This window comes from Leuciscus leuciscus, assembly GCF_965113295.1.
Source record: "Leuciscus leuciscus genome assembly, chromosome: 4".
In the NCBI taxonomy this organism is placed as follows: Eukaryota; Metazoa; Chordata; class Actinopteri; order Cypriniformes; family Leuciscidae; genus Leuciscus; species Leuciscus leuciscus.
Window position 1 is genome coordinate 2,980,451 of NC_138728.1, and position 17,460 is coordinate 2,997,910.

The 17,460-nt window shown below is 35.6% G+C and overlaps 2 protein-coding genes and 1 long non-coding RNA gene across 3 annotated transcripts in view; all 3 read right to left on the reverse strand.

The window, feature by feature from the left end:
• LOC309498099 overlaps positions 1–3,142 on the reverse strand; it is a 3,417-nt gene extending 275 nt beyond the window's left edge. The window contains exons 1-3 of the long non-coding RNA XR_014205852.1: positions 2,562–3,142; positions 2,040–2,108; positions 1–288 (exon numbers count right to left, since the gene is read on the reverse strand). The exon at positions 1–288 is cut by the window's left edge and continues 275 nt beyond it. This is a non-coding gene — a long non-coding RNA (uncharacterized lncRNA). The remainder of the gene's footprint in view (positions 289–2,039; positions 2,109–2,561) is intronic.
• Positions 3,143–5,346: 2,204 nt separating this feature from the next.
• sypl1 (synaptophysin-like 1) lies at positions 5,347–12,277 on the reverse strand. Its single transcript, XM_082166845.1, has 5 exons — positions 11,829–12,277; positions 10,353–10,471; positions 8,883–9,087; positions 7,410–7,601; positions 5,347–5,636 (listed from the first exon to the last, which is right to left on the reverse strand). The coding sequence occupies exons 1-5, from the start codon at positions 11,898–11,900 to the stop codon at positions 5,505–5,507; spliced, it is 720 nt and encodes a 239-aa protein (XP_082022971.1). The 5' UTR covers positions 11,901–12,277; the 3' UTR covers positions 5,347–5,504.
• Positions 12,278–13,197: 920 nt separating this feature from the next.
• nampt1 (nicotinamide phosphoribosyltransferase 1) overlaps positions 13,198–17,460 on the reverse strand; it is a 34,503-nt gene continuing 30,240 nt past the window's right edge. Inside the window, exon 11 of the mRNA XM_082166812.1 lies at positions 13,198–15,307. Within this exon, the coding sequence (XP_082022938.1) occupies positions 15,194–15,307 (114 nt within the window). The 3' untranslated portion in view covers positions 13,198–15,193. The remainder of the gene's footprint in view (positions 15,308–17,460) is intronic.

A 17,460-nucleotide genomic window follows, 5' to 3' on the forward strand; every position in this document is an offset into this window, starting at 1 on the left:
AATGAACTGCACAATGAACCCAAAACAGCTGATGACGGATCAATCCCAGAAAAACTTTAAACACACACTTCCCTGCGCTTACGTCAAGGAAATGACAGCATTAAAGCTCTCCTCATGAACCCGTATCATCACAGTGGAGACGACGAGTGTCAGCGGCTCGTGTTGTGGCCGACACACACTTACCGTAATGAGTCAGGACGTCCTGAGGCTTAACGACTGTGTTGCAGACATGGCAAACGACGGGTGTGAAATCCTCATGGGTTGAGACGTGATCATACACGAGCATATCTAGAGAGAGAGAGAGACAACTTTTAAAACCACTGAATATCAAATCTGCTGTAGTTTATTAAAAGTTTGACTGGAAACTTTTTCTTTACTAGTGTATTTTAAATGGTCATGTGGTGTAACAAACAAACATGATCATCTTTTCCTCTCAAAGCGAACATGAGAAGTGCTGCTCACCGCAGCTTAGTGCCGATCACTCTCGGAAATTAACGGAATAATCATTTTTCAGCCGTAAGCGATATTAAATTATTTTGGGAGCATGTGAATTTTTTTCCACATCTGACCCACTAAATTATTAACCAATGAGGATCAGAGCTGACATGATAGCATGTACAACTCACCTAAAAAGACAGTTTGAGATGGAAATCATAAGTTAAAGGAGTCCATTTATGCTTCTTATTTATTTTTGATATACATTTTCATCTTTCTTTAGTGTGTAATGTTGCGGTTTGAGCATGAAAAAGAGAGTTATTCTCTATATCAGTGTCTGTTTCTTAGTCTTGAGTTTCTTCCGGGAACGAACACGTCACAATATTCCTCATTTAAATAATTAATACGCAGAATAAAGGGGCGGGGCCTGGTTGAGTTAGTTAGTAGTGCACATTGAAATGTACTTTAAACCACAGTTTCATGTCGCTCAGCTTGTGTTTTAAAGCAGGACGGACTAGAGGCCAGTTGGGTATCATGTTCAGAGCTGTATTTAGTCAAGCTCATGATCAGCCACCATCCATGCTGACTCATTACGCGCTTACACTAGTACACACCTTTTCTATAAACGAGAGAAACATCTGAACTGCATTAATGGCAGCTGTGTGTCGCGGTCAGACACTTAAATGACAGATTACGTTCAGATTAGTGTATTGTTACAAAAAAGTGTGCGGTGAGTACAGCAAGCATGCTGTGTATTTTAAATGATTTATCAGAGCTCATTTTTTATTTTAGTTCATGTTCTCCGTAATCTTGAATCAGAATAACTTCCCCTCCTCTTGCAGTGACATCATCTCAACCAGAGGGCGGGGCTCAACCTGTCACTCACATGAGATCAGCCAATAGCAAACCACAACCATCCAATCAATTCCCCACAGACAAATTAAGCCCCGCCCACATTTGTTCTTGTTTGAGAAGCGGTTTAAGAAAAGACTAGCGCAACTTCAGTTTCATGTCGACTTCAAATGATAGATTATGGTTAAGTTACTAGTGTGTTGTTACTGAATAGTGTGAATAGTTCTGAACAGAATGCATAATGCATCACTATCTCCTCCTAAATATCTGAATGTAGATCTGTTCAGCTACTAAGTTTGTTTATGGCTTTTTAAAAAAAGTGTTACTCAAAACTATATCAAAATATCCAGTGTTTCTGTACCAAGTTGGTGCTAAAATAAAAAATAATAGTAGTAATTTTTATTTTAGAACAGAAGTGTTGGCTATTTTACATTCAAATAAAATAAAAACTATTATATTGGTCTATTTTATTGAAATAAAATTTTAATTATGAATAAAGTGCTCTTTAAAGAAAGCGGTTACAAAAAAGCTTTCTTAAATAAAACATACTTGAAGTTGTTTTAATATTTCACTGATAGCATGAAATAATAATACATTTGTGTTAGCAAGCTGTATCAACTGATGAAATGATGGTACTGAGACATTATTGAAAAGTTATTGTAGGTGCAAACGGCGAGAATAACATGATGACACAAGAAGAAACCAACATGTCAGACACACACACACACACACACACACACACACACACACACCTGCTTTACTGAGTTTGATCACCTCTGCGCCCTTCAAGAGCTTCTTCCCAGCAGAATCAGAGTAAAGATCTGAAAATATAAAAATAAATCAATAAAATCAATATCTCTGCATGCATGCATGCATTAGACTGTAACCAAACAGTTACCTAACATGCACAGTTACAAATACTGGTAGCTAGATGGCTGTCTTGATCCAATAATGCAACACACACACACGCACACAAACGCACGCACGCACACGCAGAGAGACACAGTGTCTAAACTTATACACACTCCGTCTCATGAGCCACTAACACCCATGCATTCGCGTGTAAAGTACAGAAGTGCCTGACACCTGTCAATCACTCATGCCATATGCGCATATGAATGCATGCGTGTTTACGGCGTGTTGTTTATGCAGCGGCGCAGATGCACGAGAGGACACGCGCGAACGCGCACGCACGATCTCCCGTTCTCGACCCCGACCTCCTCAAGCGTCGTACTGCAGTCGAACAAGTGTGTGAGGGCAGTAATGTGACTTACAGTGTGTGTTGTGGCTCCTGTGTGCAGTGTGAGCGCGCGGCGGTACAGCGTCGCCATTGCTCTTCCTTCTTCCTTCACAGACTGAGAGAGGCGAGCGAGCGAGAGAAACATGTGACGTCACCCTCGTCAGCGTTCGGACAGTGTTCGGGTGCGTTCGGCTCGGAAAGGTGAAAGGTTGAACGTGTACAGTCCATCAAAACATGTATCCCTCCTGGGACCCAGGAATAGACTTTTGGCCACTGTAGATTGAGTGAATTTCTCTGACCCCACACATGTCACGTGTCACAATCTGGGTGTCCTGTGAAGAGCACATTGAGGGCTTTCCAGAGACACCAAATGTTTGGAGGTTTCACCATGAAAACAACTTCTCCTGGGTCTTTAAAAATGTCTGACATTCATTTAGAGATCAAATATAGCACTCTTATGGAAATATGATCATATATTGTAATTATAATTTAAATCTGACCACTTTTCAAGTTGTATTGCATAATCCAACATCTCAGGAAAGCGTTATGGGGTTTCAAATCAAAAAATTATATGGCATTGATTTCATACATGTCCACTGTAAAAGACATCAGGACTTAAATCATGTTTATCAGGCATTTTGGAAGACAAGTGTATATGGAAATAAATTATACATCAATATTCCTATGAAATATGATATATTATGATTTAAATGTTGCCAATTATTACACTTCTTTGCTCCAAGAACACATATGCAAATTAGACAGTGTATAGATACATTGCATTGAATGGGAATATTCATTTATGGCCATTTTACCCACATATTGCGTAGAGTAAAATGGCGTATCAATTCATTCCGTTATATCTTTTATTACATAGTTGAGAATCATCTTTATACACATTTTGGTTAAAAAAATCCCATTGTTTTTGCCTATACATATCATTTTTAAACAACTGAGTCCTGGCGTCCACTACAGAGGACATAGCATAACATATGAATAAAATATTATTTTTCAAAAAAATGTTTTACCTTTAATTTATGTTGCTCTAAAAAATGTGATGACATGGAAAAATAAATAAATTCAAAATACTTTTTTTTCTGGGTCTCAGGAGGATATAGTACAGTTATAGTTATTTTAAATTTTTTTAAGTACTGTACTAAATGCACAGGATTAAGAAATACAGTGCTAACAATAACCTGAGCTTATATTGAATAATTTAAAGTATGTGTATAAATATTGCTGTGTAGGTGTAATATATGCATGTGAATAGAACTTTTGAATATATATTTTCATTGATTATAGATTTATTGCCTTAAATATAGTAGTAGGGCTATAAAGGGGTAGGAGTACATACGTTTTACTTCTTCCTACTCCTTTTTGTACATGTAAATAGAGGTTTATTTATAAGTACTGGAAAGTATGGAGTTTTATTTTGTTGTTTATGTTAAAAAAAAAAAGTTTTTATTGTATTTACATAAAAAAAAAATCAAATAAAAAAAATCGGTTACACTTTATTTTAAGGTGTCATTATTACAGTGTAATTATATATTTAAGTACTCAGTAATATTAAGCAACTACATGTACTTACTATAGGGTTAGAGTAGGATTAGGATTTGGTTGAGGGTTAGTTGCATGTAATTATGCATAATTTACTGTTATTACTACGGTAAGTACATGTAACATATGTAACAAGGACACTGTAAAATAAAGTGTTACCAAAAAATCAAATCAAATCAACCACAGCACAAAACAAACACTCATCTCACTGAGATATGAATAGCCTATGTGAGATAAACAAGCCAAACGCGGACAGTCAGGGGTCAGAACACCTGTAGGACATTACAGTCTCTTTTTGACACTCGAAAACAATTCACGACTGTGAACGACCTTATTGAGGCATTCGCTCCGGAGAATGTTTTGCTTGTTCTTTTGACAAATGTTGATCAGGGAAGTCACAGGATGAGCAAGCAAACAAAAGCGCTATTATACCAGAAGGAAAGTAACCCAGATTTATTTGGGTAAGAAATCACCCTTTCTCCCCAGAAGCACAGAAACATGAGATATCAGGGATTCAAACACTACCAAGTGCACTTCACAGTCAACTTTATTCATCAAAAAAACAGAGAAAAGAAACAAAAGCATGAACAAGAATGCAAAGTAAAAGGCTTTAGGAAGGAACTCCAGCACCATTAGAAATGCGTAATACTGCATAAAATGCATAGATAACAATATAAAGGCAAAATAAACATGAAACTACAATTTTCAAATGCAAAAAATACACAGGAATGACGCGGTGTAAAGGCGTCTTAACACTTGAACATGAAGGCAAAGGTTGAAGAAACAGCGAAACATCGTAAAAGCAAAATGTCGTAGTGCATTCAAGACATTGCATTGCCATTAAAAGTTCAAAAAAGCACTATATATAAAGGTATTACGAAGGAATAAAACAATTGACACGTTCTTCAAGTACACAAGAAATCAAAAGGTGAAAGATATAAAACGTAAAAGGAGGAGAGAGAAAAATCACATGAATACAATATGCAATTTAACATGAAACATTCTTACAAATTGTTTTGTTTTGGTAACACATTTTTTTTTATGTGTCCTTGTTACACACAATGCATGCACTTATCGTAGTAATAACCGTAAATTATGCATAATTACATGCAATTAACCCTCAACCAAACCCTATAGTAAGTACATGTAGTTAATATTACTCAGTACTTAAATATATAATTGCACTGTAACAATAACACACTAAAATAAAGGGTTACACATATTAATTAGCTACATGTACTTACTATAGGGTTAGGTTGAGGGCTAATTGCATGTAATTATGCATAATTTACTGTTATTACTACGATAAGTGCATGTAACATATGTAACAAGGACCGTGTAAAATAAAGTGTTACCAAATAAAGTGTAAGCGTATTCTTCATAAAGGCTAAAGTGTGATTGGTGGTGTTGTGTCGGGGGTTCAGGTGTGTGCCGTGGCCGGACCCCGTCCCGCAGCTTGTTGAGCGTTGACCTTCTGCGAGTGCCAGCGCGTCTCCTTATACACAAACCAGGCGTTCCCAACCCATATGAGGAGATTCAAGTATCCAAACACCTGAGAATGAAGAGTGCAGTCAGGGCGTTTACAACATGCATACTTTAAAAAGCATGCTGATCGTGCACAATTACATCCCAATGAATAAAGTCACATGCTACATTCATATTCTGGCATATGCAACATTTAGGACGTTAAATGCATTGAAAATGCTGTTTAATATTCATATTTAATATGATTATTATTAATAATTTAATTTAACAATATTAACAATAATCAAATTGGTTTATTATTCATATTTAATATGATTATTAATTATTTAATTTAACAATATTAACAATAATAAAACAATAATCAAATATGGCTTATTATTCATATTTAATATGATTATTATTCATTTAATTTAACACTATTAACAATAATAAAACAATAATCAAATCGGTTTATTATTCATATTTAATATGATTATTATTAATAATTTAATTTAACAATATTAACAATAATAAAACAATAATCAAATCGGTTTATTATTCATATTTAATATGATTATTATTAATAATTTAACAATATTAACAATAATAAAACAATAATCAAATCGGTTTATTATTCATATTTAATATGATTATTATAAATAATTTAATTTAACAATATTAACAATAATAACAATAATAAAAGTATCAAATTGGTTTATTATTCATATTTAATATGATTATTATTAATAATTTAATTTAACAATATTAACAATAATAAAACAATAATCAAATTGGTTTATTATTCATATTTAATATGATTATACCAAAGATATGTAATGAGTTATTAACATCGTTTTTTTATTTTTATTAATGTACTATTTAATTTTATTTACATTTATTAATGTAATGCCTTTAAATTACAGAAAACTGGTTAATACTGAAGGAGTGACTGATAATTTGATTTAATCTTTCTCTCTTTTGATGAATGTAATTTTCCCCTCTTTTGGAAACTATATAGTGCTATAGTGGATTTTTTTTTCTTTTCTTCTTTTACTATTAGGGCAAATAGCAATGCAAAAATAATATTTGTTGGTAATGATATAGAGGTTTACCCAACATTGAATCTTAAAGTCACCATGAAATCAAAACTGACCATTTAAATTTTTTTATGGAATATTGCAACATTTATAATAAATTATATATCCAAGCACATCATTTTTTTATTTTTTTTTATTCATGTTCCTCGTAATCTTGAATCAGAATAACTTCCCCTCCCTCTTGCAGTGACATCATCTCTTCTCTGATGACGAGGGCGGGGCTCAACCTGTCACTCGCATGACATCAGCCAATAGCAAACCACAACCATTCAATCAATTCCTCACACACAAAATCAAGCCACATGTGTTCTTGTTCCAGAACCGGTTTCATCCGGATATACCGAGGTGAGAATGAGTTGGTTTGTGTTTTTATATGTATTAACTCAATATTACAATTTTTTTAAACTATGGTGGCATTTTAATGTCATGTCTGCTAACGTCTTTGTCTCGTTATATCATGTTAGTTTAGCACTTGTAATGTTTGGGTCTACACAACACCATGTGACATTCGTTGGTGAATCATAATTACGAAAAGTCGCGATATATAAGGTCATGGCTTTGACTGTTCCAATATGGCCGACGGCTTACATATAAACAGCCGCTAATGAGGCATCTATCTGTCCATCTATATGGCTCCACATACACAATATGCGGAAGAAAAGACTTCATGTCAACCATAAGCCGATGTTTTGTGAAAGCGGGTGTGGCTTTAAAACGTAAGACCGAGACGTATTGCTGATTGTTCAGTGTGTTTTGTGTCTTACCACAGATATATTGAGCAAGCGCATGCTGGCAAACTCCGTGACTTCACATCGGACACCGGCGTCCCTACAGAGCGCCAGAGTCGAGTCAATGCCGGCCGTCCCGGTGGCGTCCTTCACCGTCTGCAGGCCTCGAGCCCACGCCGACGAGCACACCAGCCACAGGAACGCAAACGCCGCGGTTAACACAAAATCCTAGCAGACAAACACAAGGAAAATGATCTAAAACTATCCCTGCATAAATCAGGGTTATAAAAAACATGGTAACACTTTCCAATAAGGTTCTAATACTACTTCAGCATTTATTAATCTGATAATATTATCTGATAATATTATTATAATTAATCTCAGTTAATATTAATTTCAACATTTACTAATACGTTATAAAATCAAAGATTGTATTTGTTAACATTAGCTAATGCACTGTGAACTAACATGAACAACGACTGTATTTTTATTAACTAACATTAAAGGGATACTCCACTTTTTTTGGAAATAGGCTCATTTTACAGCTCCCCCAGAGTTAAACAGTCGAGTCTTACCGTTTTCGAATCCATTCAGCCGATCTCCGGGTCTGGCGGTACCACTTTTAGCATAGCTTAGCATAGATCATTGAATCGGACAGGACCATTAGCATCTCTCTCAAAAAAATGACCAAAGACCAATGACGCAGCGCCTGAAAATAGTCCCCAGCTCGGTAACTTACAACGTGAGCGGGACTAAGTTTGTCTAACCTATTAGACCTATTTTCAGGCGCTGCATCATATCATTACGCCTGCTGGACTCATGGTACGGCAGCAAAGTTTCTTGATTATTACGCAGGAATGAGAGTATAGTTCCTAGCCATATCAGCCTAGAAAATCACAACTTTACATTTTCCGTCGGTCTTAGTACACGATGTAACTACAGAAGAGTCAAGTTTTAAATAGGAAAAATATCGAAACTCTTTGGTCATTTTTTTGAGAGAGATGCTAATGGTCCTGTCCGATTCAATGATCTATGCTAAGCTATGCTAAAAGTGGTACCGCCAGACCCGGAGATCGGCTGAATGGATTCCAAACTGGTAAGACTCGACTGTTTAACTCTGGGGGAGTTATAAAATGAGCAAAAGTGGAGTATCCCTTTAACAAAGATTAATAAATATTGTAACAAATGTATTGCTCATTGTTAGTTCATGCTAGTTAATACATTAACTAATGAACCTTATTGTAAAGTGTTACCAAAAATACATGTTGTGCACTATGAAAACGGTCCCTAAGTTAATAATGATCGTTGCAACGGAAGTGAATCAATGAAAACTAACTTTAGCTGGACAATAACTTTATCCTAGAGCTGCTGTAAAGCCAAAACAAATCTCTGTTAGGCTACTGTAATGTCCTATTATCACTGTAAAGCTGCTTTGAAACAGTCCATGTTGTTAAAAGCGCTGTATAAATGAAGCTGACTTGACTGTACACTTCAAGCTCTAGTACTCACCAACATAGGGCCGAAGTCTGAGTCTCGGTACACATGCATGTATCCCAGGTACACCAGCAGAGCCACCATCGAGTAGAGGAACGCCAGGACGGCCACGGCCACGAAGAACTCCACCGAGGACGAGGCGTCTCCCACCAGATGAGTCTCGGCGACGCTGCGGTTGCAGAGAGTGGTGTTGTTCTCCACCAGCCGCTCCTGGCTCATCCTACACCGGTGAACAACACCGAGAACACAGCAACATGTGAGGAGCGATTATTATAGCTTTAAAATAGCTCTTATTTAACTGTGGTTTTCTCATTTTTATTAGTGTTTGGGTGTATTTTATTTCAGTTTTTGTTTAATTCTAATTTCTCATTTTTGTTTAGTTAAATACTTTTTTTTTTTAACTAAAATTTGTATTTTATTTGAGTTTGATTTAAATTCACTTTTTTGTTTTGTTTAAATACGTTAAAAACTTTTTTTTCTTTATTATAGTTTTAGTTAATAATAGTAATACCCGGGGAAGAGTTTATATAAGTCGGGCCAAACCTGAATGAGTGTGTCATTGCCGTAACTTAATTTGCTGAAATTAGCTGAATTTTTTGTAATTGTGTTATGCTTATGAATAATAAAAAAAAAAATGTATTGCCTTTTAGGTTTATTTTTTATTTCAGTTTTAGTTTAGTTTCAGTTAGTTGCCAAGATAACACACCTAATAAAAAAAAAAAAAAATGTATCTAATATTTATATTTTATTTCACCTTTATTTAAATTAACCCTTTTTTTTTTTTTTTTTTTTTTTTTTTTTTTTTTAGTTAATAATAATAACCCTGGAAAGAGTTTATATTAGTTGGGTCAAATTTTTGTTGTGTTTCTGTCATTATTATTAATCTATCTATCTATCTATATTATTTTTATTTCAGTTTTAGTTTGTTTAGTTATAGTTAGTTGCCAAACATTTCTAAGTTTCATATAGTTAAAGGTTTTTTTTTTTTTTTGCATATAATATTTGTATTTTATTTTAGCTTATTTCGAATCAAAAATATTGTAATAGTAAAAAAATAATAACCCTGAAATGAGTTTATATTAGTCGCCAATGTCGTAACTTAATTTAAATTTTAGTTAAATTTGTAATAATTGTGTCATTTTGGTTATGCTATATATATATATATATATATATATATATATATATATATATATATATATAAAATATATATATATATATAAAAATATATATATATATATACAATGAATCAAATTGATTAATCGCGATTAATCGCATCTAACATAGAAATTTGTGTATGCACACACACACATGCAAATATACATTTACAAACTTTTGTGTTAGATGCGATTAATTAATTTGACAGTTTATTGCCATTTCAGTTTTAGTTTCCGTTAGTTGCTAAGACAACACTTATTTAAAAGGTTCTGACAGTGTTAGTCGCTATAGTAACAACCGCGGGAAGAGTCTCCATGACTCGGGCCACACCTGAACGGGTATGTGAAAGTGGCAGTGAGTGTTTGGTTGTCTCCTCCGTCACAGAAGATGGAGAGCTGGTTTCTGCCAGTGTATCCTCCACACGTCCCGAACGCAAGCACAGCAGTGAGCTGCAGAAACACACAACATTACAGGAGTCACTTTCCTAAATGCACAAACCTAAAGCATGCACTGCCATGAAATAAACCCGCATCTCCGCCCATGAATCATCTGACATCCTAATCTGATTTTGTGCTCAAGATTTAACCTCTGATTCCCTGCCGGTTTGTGTTTAACCCCTGCTAAGCTATAAATGAAGACCTGCTGTTCCTGGCCAAAGTCAAGCTCATTTTCCCAACACCAGATGTTTGTCTCTTCTCTGCATGAAACATCCTGTTTGCCAGCTCAATCTCAAGATGCAATCCTAACAAAAAACGGAGGAAACCAGTCGCTCTTTGAGATCTGTGCTCTGCAGACAGCAACAGCTGAGTCAGTAACTCCACTTCCACTGCCAATATCAAATTCCTCTGAGGAAATAAAGGAGGGAGGAACTTCATGTAAGAAGGTGGCTAAGGAAAACTCAAGACGTGCTGAGTTGCTGGTGTAGGGAATGTGTGTTTAATAGGGAAAAATATATGCAGTGGAGTCCCAAGAAAAGTGGAAATGCTTCTATTTTGAATCAGCTATATTATAAAATATGCATACTTCTTTTATCATTTCTTAGTATGCACTTGAGCATGCTATAGACATAATCCATACTATCCCACTTCTTTTCCAACATGGGAAAAATCTCACAGTAAAACAAGCATAACATATTATAAACATACTAAAATATGCATACTTCTTTAATAATTTCTTAGTATGCACTTGAGCATGCTATAGACGAAACATAATCCATACTATCCCACTTCTTTTCCAACATGGGAAAAATCTCACAGTAAAACAAGCATAATATATTATAAGCATACTAAAATATGCATACTTCTTTTATCATTTCTTAGTATGCACTTGAGCATGCTATAGACATAATCCATACTCCCACTTCTTTTCCAACATGGGAAAATCTCACATATACTCTCTGGGAGAGTAATGTATCTATGCATCATCTTTATACTCTTTTAATTCCCCTTGCTTTTCTTTTTTTTGTGATTATTTTAATTCATTTCCGTGTAAAGCACTTTGAATTACCATATGAAATGTGCCATATAAATAATCATGCCTTTCCTTGTCTTTTCAGGATTCAAGCAGGGAAAAATCCCAGATTTAAAATTGTATAGATAGGCTATATAATGCATCCCACATGGGTATTGCTCACTATTATATCATTCGTGTGCATAACATGTTTAAGTACTAAATCTACTAGTATAAGTAAAGTAGCTGTGCTAAATATTAAAGCTGGTTAATTTGCATGGACGAATGCATTCGTGTAAACGCGCTTTCTGCGAGGCCTTTGCCCTCCGTGTGGAAGTTAAAGCATTTCTTACTCACCCATTCCACGACTTTAACGAACCCCAGAGGCTCTCGAACAGGGCTCAAGTTTAATCTGAATCCAGTCTGCATCTTTTCCCAGCGACACACAGATATATCCTCCGGGAAGAAAAGGAAGGGGCTTGAATCTTTTCTGGCTCAAGTTTTCATACGGAAAAAACTAAGTTTGACAGAGTAACGACGTGGTTCTGTGGTAAATGATGCTGCTCCTCCTCCGCGAGGAAACGAGAGTAAATCCAGATGAATTATTAAGAGAAACAGATTTATTTTTGTAGAGCTTTTTTTTTCCTTTTTTTTTTTTTGCAGACAATAGTAGCTTAATATATTTGATTCATATGTATCTGACGTGTGTATCCAATACAGATTATAGTTTCTTCTCTCGGTTTTTTTGATGCGCGTGTAAAACAGCCCAGCAAACAATATTTCAGTCATATGATTCTGTGAGATGGATTCTCGACATTCCTTGTGCTCCGTTATAAACTCTCAAGTCTCTTAAAGGAACAGTTCACCCATAAGTTAAACTTGTCATTTTAATGACTTTCTTTGGGGTGCGAGTTGTGGAGGTCTGTATGTATGTGGAGCCATATAGACAGACAGATAGATGCCTCATTAGCGGCTGTTTATATGGGCCCTATATGTAAGCCGTCCGCCATATTGGAACGGTCAAAGCCGTGACCATATATATCGCGTCAGTTATGACTTTCCATAATTATGATTTACCAACGAATGTCACATGCTGTTGTGTAGACCCAATCACACAGAAATTACAAGTGCTAATCTAACACAATATAACAAGACAAAGACGTTAGCAGGCACACAATTAAAATACCACTATAGTTTAAAAAAAAATGTAATATTGAGTTAATGCATATAAAAACACAAACCAACACATTTTCACCTGAGAAAGGTTATCATATTTTTTCGGGGATTTAAATCTCGGCGGTTTCACAACCAGAGGCTGTGCAATGTATGGCATCTTGGAAAACTTGATTTTTACTGAGTAACGACAGCACCTGAAATGTTGACCGTTCCAAGATGGCGGACTTGGTCGAATGTGGTTCTATGGGTATATTTATGGCTGGAGCTCTTTCAGTTCGGTATCGGGATCATAACAAAACAAGTACCGTATAAATATTGTTAAAACTTATATTTATTACACGTATGCATAATATGTATAATACTTTAATATTTCTTTAAAATATATTTATTATAGATTATTTACATGAAAATAACAAAAGGATGTTGTTATATAGAAAATTTGGCACTGTATCTTTTGCGCAATGATTGGCTGCTACCAAATATGACCAGTAAATAAATTTTCTAAATAAAATGACCACTGCATCAAGAGAAATACAAGTCAAAAGCAGAATTGGTATGATATTGCTTTTTATTTAAACTTTCACACTAATGTTCCTTAACACAGTTTTAAACTTGTGATCAAAATGAAGTGATTTAATTACTAGATTGAAGGCTAGTGCATCGAGAAACACTTTACTGTCCTTACAGCAGCTATAAAAGGGAATGGTTTCATCTTGTTGTTCACTATTCCATAAAAAAGGAAAAGAAATAATGACAAAATGACTGTTGTTTTTTCAATAAGCTGTCAAAACGGCATCGGACATGTTAGTTTAAAATATGTGAAGAGGTTGAAACAAAAACGGGAGACCCAACATATACATAAAAACATCAATGAAATTATAATTAGCAGGTATTGTCAACCAAGTGTACAATCCAACATGTACACACACACACACACACACACACACACACACACACACACACATACACACTTGCCAGAGACTAACTGAACATCAGTCTTCTTCAGATCGTAACAGATCAGTGAATTTTCTGTCGTTACAAAATGGGCATTAGACAAAAATAATAACAAATCTCTGTTTGCACTAATAAGAAGCCAGCTCTCTCAAAATAAAAACACACGCCGATATATACAAGAGAGGAGGCAGTTTGGCCACATTATTCTGACTATGGATATTTACTATGGTAACTCTGGCGGTATTTACGTCCCGTCATAAAAAATAATGATTCTGGAGTTTGAAACATTAAGTATACAAAATAGTAAAACCAAGCTCTTCTAAAATGATTCCTGCTGTATAATAAAACCTGTGTTTTCAAATAAAGCTGTAGTGAATATTTCAAAAAAGATGTTTTTGTCGCCTTAAATATATCAGGTTTACATTGTATATTATGATGGAGCATTTAATAATGTTGGCAAAATCTGGAAAATGTAGAAAGTGAAGGGTCTATTATATCTGGCTGAATTCTGTCAGATTATATTTAACTCCAAAAATATCTAAAGAGAGAAATAAGAAATTATATTTTGCATAAAGAAAATGAATCCTCCTTTTACAACCGTTTAGATTGAAAAAACAAACAAAAAAAGTATATTTAAAATGTATAATATTTATACATCATTGAAGTATGTGGTGCCTTTAATTCATGTTGATTTAAATAAAAAAAAAATATATTGTGATATAAAAAAATACTGCATTACATTAAAAACATAAAAAATTGTCAGTGTTAATAATGAGATTGATTAATGAGAATCACTATCGAGAACTACAGTAAAAATAAATTGTGGTAATTTATGCTGATTTAAATAATAAAATTGTGATATGAAAAAATACTGCATTACAGTAACAACATTTAATATTTTCACTGTTAATAATAAGAATGGTTAATGAAAATCAAATCACTATTGAGAATTATAGTAAAAAAAAAAAAAATCTGGACACTGAGAATAATGAGAATTTTTGGTAAAATGTGCTTAAACATGAAAGCTTCATTTCCTTTATGCAAAATTAAGTTTCTCATTGAGTTCTTTAGATTTTAGGGCATAGCTAAACATGTTCTTACGAGTTTCACCATTGAAATGAAAACGGAAAGGACAAACATAAAGCCAACAAAAGAGAATGAACGCATCCCTCTAGTTCAGCCGTCTCCTTTGCATAAAGGAATAGATTAATCCTTTGATAAAGTGAAAACCCTACACACAACATTCACATTCAACAGACACTGAACGATTACCTTTCAATCCTACAGTCAAAGCAAAGCGAAATCTTCTTGCGGTATACGCACACATATACGTCTCCATTCCTGTAAAGACGTGTGATCAATAGCACGCTTGGTCAAATACAGTTACATGACTTAAATAGCATGAGAGTTGCTCTCATCCGCCATTAGAAAGAGACATTGAAGCATAGTGGAGTCAGTAGACAGAAACATAGATCAGCTCTGTACACTGAACTGACGGTGGGGTGAGTGTGTGGGCACATGTCCTCACGTCTGTGAGAGAGAGAGAGAGAGAGAGAGAGAGAGAGAGAGAGAGAGAGGACTGATGGAGGATCTCAGAGCAGCAGATCCTTCACTTCGCTTTCCTTCAGCTTGGCATTGTCTCTGACCTCATCGAAGGTGTACGTCTTTACAATCTTCCCGTTCCTGAACACAGTGTGCAGCAAGTCCTGCAAGGGGACACAAAAGGACATTACTCTAAGCAGGGAACTTCAAATTCAAGGACATTTCAAGGACTCTCCAGGTCCAATACCCTCAAATTCAAGGACTTAAATGTGCTCTTAGCGATGTCACGCGTTTTTTAGGCCGAAACATTTTTTGTCACATACAGCAAACATCTCCTCAATATCCGCTAGCTGCCTGTCCCCTGAACACTCTGTAAAAAAACGCGGTCTCTGTAGACAGCCCAGGCTCCACAAACGCCAACAAAAACAAACTGGCCCAGCCTGGACCACGAAACATAAACAGTGTTCCAGCCAATAACTGACAAGAATGATTTGGGGGTGGGGGATGGGGAGTTAGTGCGCGTGCACATGAAGTGGGGAGGGGAGGAGAGAGAAGCATGAAGAGGGAAGTTAGCTAGAGGAGAGATGTCCTAGACAACGACAAACGTTAGAATTATATTCTCTTGAATTTTGATATGTCCGACACTCGACCAAAGAGACGGCGTTCCGATGAACAAATAGCAAAGAAGAGGGAAAAGGAACGCGCAAAGTCCCGAATTTACATCGGAAAAAGCCTGTTTCAGGAAGCACGGAAGGGAGGGGGAGGGAGGGTCGAGCTAGCCTTCGTTTTGTTTGACAATACTTCGAACTTCAACAAGAAGTGACGTCACCCAACATCACTTAGAGCACCTTTAATTCGGGGACACATTTATTGTGTCTAACAGCAAATGTTGAGGTACCATCGTAGTAGTTTCGTGCGCGCGTGAGCGTCATGGCTGCGTACAACACAAAGTACCTCACGCGGGAAACATTAAATGCGCGTAACTAGTAGGGCTGGGTATTGACACAAATTTCACAATTCGATTTGATTTCGATTCACAAGCTTGCAATTCGATTACGATTCGATTCAATATTGATTATTTTGGATATCAGGTACAATACATGGCAAATTTTCTCAAGGAAAACAAATCTCTTAACTAATGCTGTAACTATATGGGAGTCAGTTGTAGCCTATAGGCTTAATTAGCCTACTATAAATGTTAAATTACACTTTTATTTATTTGTATAATAAGAAAGTAATATGAAATATAAACATTTAAATGGTGGCTGTCATAAAAACCTGCCAGATTTATTCAAACATGCATTAAAAATGTAAGAACATTAAAAATTATAATGAATATGTAATATGGTGCATATATTTAGCAAAATGCTCCTCTCTAGAGTTAATTTTTCTAGCTGACTAACGAGTTTATGGTCACATGGTTTTTCTGAGGTAAATGTGACGTTACATGACATTGTTTACAAGCTGTTTTACTGACGTCTTTCCACGGTTGAAACACTGATTGAGCGATTCCATGTCACATGATACGGATTTCGATAAGTTGTACTAGGGCTGTCGCGATAACCGCAATATCGCAGTACCGCGCTACTGACAAGCCAACCGCAGAGGAATTCAAGTAACCTTATATAACCGTATATTCGCGTGTTTTCTTTTTCATAAGGTTATACCCTTCTTGTTTTGAACTTCGTGCATGTGTATTGAATGTTAAATAAGTTAATAATGATAATAAGACGTGGTGATCATGGTTTTATCATGGTGATTTGTACAGAGGCTTTGTGGATTTGCACTTAAGCCTAAACAGACAGTGAATGAGAGAGATCGACTGAGTGCGTGCGATTACCTGCGTCTGTCTTTGAGGTCAAGTCATTCGTGAAAAGGTTGCCGTGTCCAAGGAAAGTTAAATATTTGTCCTGTCATCCTTTTAACGTTTAAAATAAAGGGTATTTACCACGAATGGCATCAGCGACAGCGCTGGTCAGCATCCACAGCGCGAGGAACTCGCGGTCGCGGGAAGCAAAACTCAGTGAGTCACGCATTGAATCAATGCCATTTGTCTCTATTAAGTGAAGCTTCAGCGTTACCCATGCGACGCATTGCTGGTCAGCTGAGCCTTGAAAAGTGGAGCTCAAAGTTAAAAATAATTAACCTTGTTTCACTACCAGGGTTTCCCATACATTCATTAATTTGTGGCGGCCCGCCACAATATCAACGCTGACCGCAACGGATTGATTCAGATTTTTTAACTATTTAATATGGGTAAAATTTTATTTTATTGTAGAGCTGCGCGCTGCTTGCTCCCTCTCTCTCTCACAAACTG